The following is a 1626-nucleotide window of genomic DNA, read 5'->3' as shown; positions in this document are numbered from 1 at the left end:
GACGTGGTGGTCAGGAAGGAGGGGTTCGGGGCCAGAGGATGTCGGAAGCAGGCCCTGAGGAGGCATGCAGTCCCCTGAGGCCCCCTGATCTGGCTGGCGGAAGCCTTGGCAGGACCCTAGGAAAGCGTGGCTGTGGGGCAGGGGCAGGGGCTCCCCGGGCTGGGGGTCGGTCGTGTCTGCCTGGGCCAGCTCTCCTCATGCGCTGTTCCTCGTGCTCCCCCAGGCCACAGCTGAGACGGTGTATGACATCCTGTCCCCGGCGGCACCCATCTCCCGCTCCCTGCAGGACAAGCGCTCTGTGCGAAGATTGCGCAAAGGCCAGCAGCCTGCTGACCTGCGGGAGGGTGTGGCCAAGGCCTACGACACAGTTCGAGAGGTAATGACGCCCGGCCCTGCTTCCTATCACCCTACACCTGCCTCCCCACCAGACCCTCATGCTGACCTCCCTCCTCCACAGGGCATCCTGGACACGGCCCAGACCATCTGCGATGTGGCGTCTCGGGGCCATGAGCAGAAGGGGCTGACGGGTGCTGTGGGGGGCGTGATCCGCCAGCTGCCCCCAACGGTGGTGAAGCCCCTCATCCTGGCCACAGAGGCCACGTCCAACCTGCTCGGGGGCATGCGCAACCAGATCCTCCCCGACGCTCACAAGGACCACACGCTCAAGTGGCGTTCGGACGAGGCCCAGGACTGAGCACCAGGTGCCTAGGACTCCAGGGCGCCGCCTGCCCGCCGCGCCCAGCAGCCCAGGGCCACCTCGGCTCCCTCACCCCCCAGAGCTGTGGCCCCCAGCTGGGCGGACCAGGCCCTCCGGGGAAGGACAGAGAATGACCCTCCTCGGCGCCTGCTGCCAATCGCCGTGGGCGTGGGGCCGCCCTGCCTGGGGCCTTGGCCCTGTCTCTGCACTTTTTCTCTGGGGAGAAAGGACACTGTCCCCACCACCTGGGCCACACTGCTGCCTTGCCCCAGGATGGAGGCTTTTGGAACCTCAGACCCCTGACCCCACTCAGCCAAGTGTCTTTCTGTGTCTCTGGAGGAGGTGGGGGACAGATGCCGTGTGGTTCAGTGTATTATTTTTAAGCTCCCGAACGTGTGGGTCAGTGTCTGCATGAAGTGGAATAAACTGCCCACCGCCAGCCTCCTCTTCCTGCGTACCTGGACTGCCCTGGCGACTCCCAAGTCACCACCAGGGGTCGCCACACCCACCACGCCCAGCAGGACAGGGTCCTGGGCCCTGGCCTCTAAGCCTGTCACCTACCCATCCCTACGCTCCTTCCCTTGGCTGTCCTGCCGCCGCACTGGGCTCTTGCTCACCACCCTCCTGGGGGGCCCCGACCCTGGCCTCACTTCTGATGTGGCAGGAGCCAAGTGGAGCGGGGAGGAGGAATGGCTCTTGCCGGGCACTTTCCCAGACGATGTTTCTTGGTTCTATTCCTGCAAGAGCCCAGGGTCCAGCCTTACCTGGGACCAGGTGTGATGGTTTGGCTGTGAGGATGTTGGACCAGAGCAGAGGGTGGGGCCGTGGGTACCCTGGCGAGTCTCAGACCCTGACTGCATGTCCTGAGGCTACACCCTTGGTATCAGAGCCTCAGGTCCCTCCTGATAATCCCTGCGCAACTGACAAGG

At 64.9% G+C, this 1626-nt stretch overlaps 1 protein-coding gene across 1 annotated transcript; it reads left to right on the top strand.

Moving 5' to 3' along the window:
• Positions 1 to 88: 88 nt before the first annotated feature.
• LOC105310959 (autophagy-related protein 2 homolog A-like) lies at positions 89 to 1144 on the top strand (the record flags this gene model as incomplete). Its single annotated transcript, XM_011387031.2, has 2 exons — positions 89 to 376; positions 458 to 1144. Coding segments are annotated over 2 exons (525 nt in total), but the record flags the coding sequence as incomplete, so codon positions are not given.
• Between the last annotated feature and the right edge of the window lie 482 nt (positions 1145 to 1626).

Source organism: Pteropus vampyrus, unplaced genomic scaffold (genome assembly GCF_000151845.1).
Source record: "Pteropus vampyrus isolate Shadow unplaced genomic scaffold, Pvam_2.0 Scaffold18295, whole genome shotgun sequence".
NCBI lineage: Eukaryota > Metazoa > Chordata > Mammalia > Chiroptera > Pteropodidae > Pteropus > Pteropus vampyrus.
This window is presented reverse-complemented; position numbering and strand designations above follow the sequence as displayed.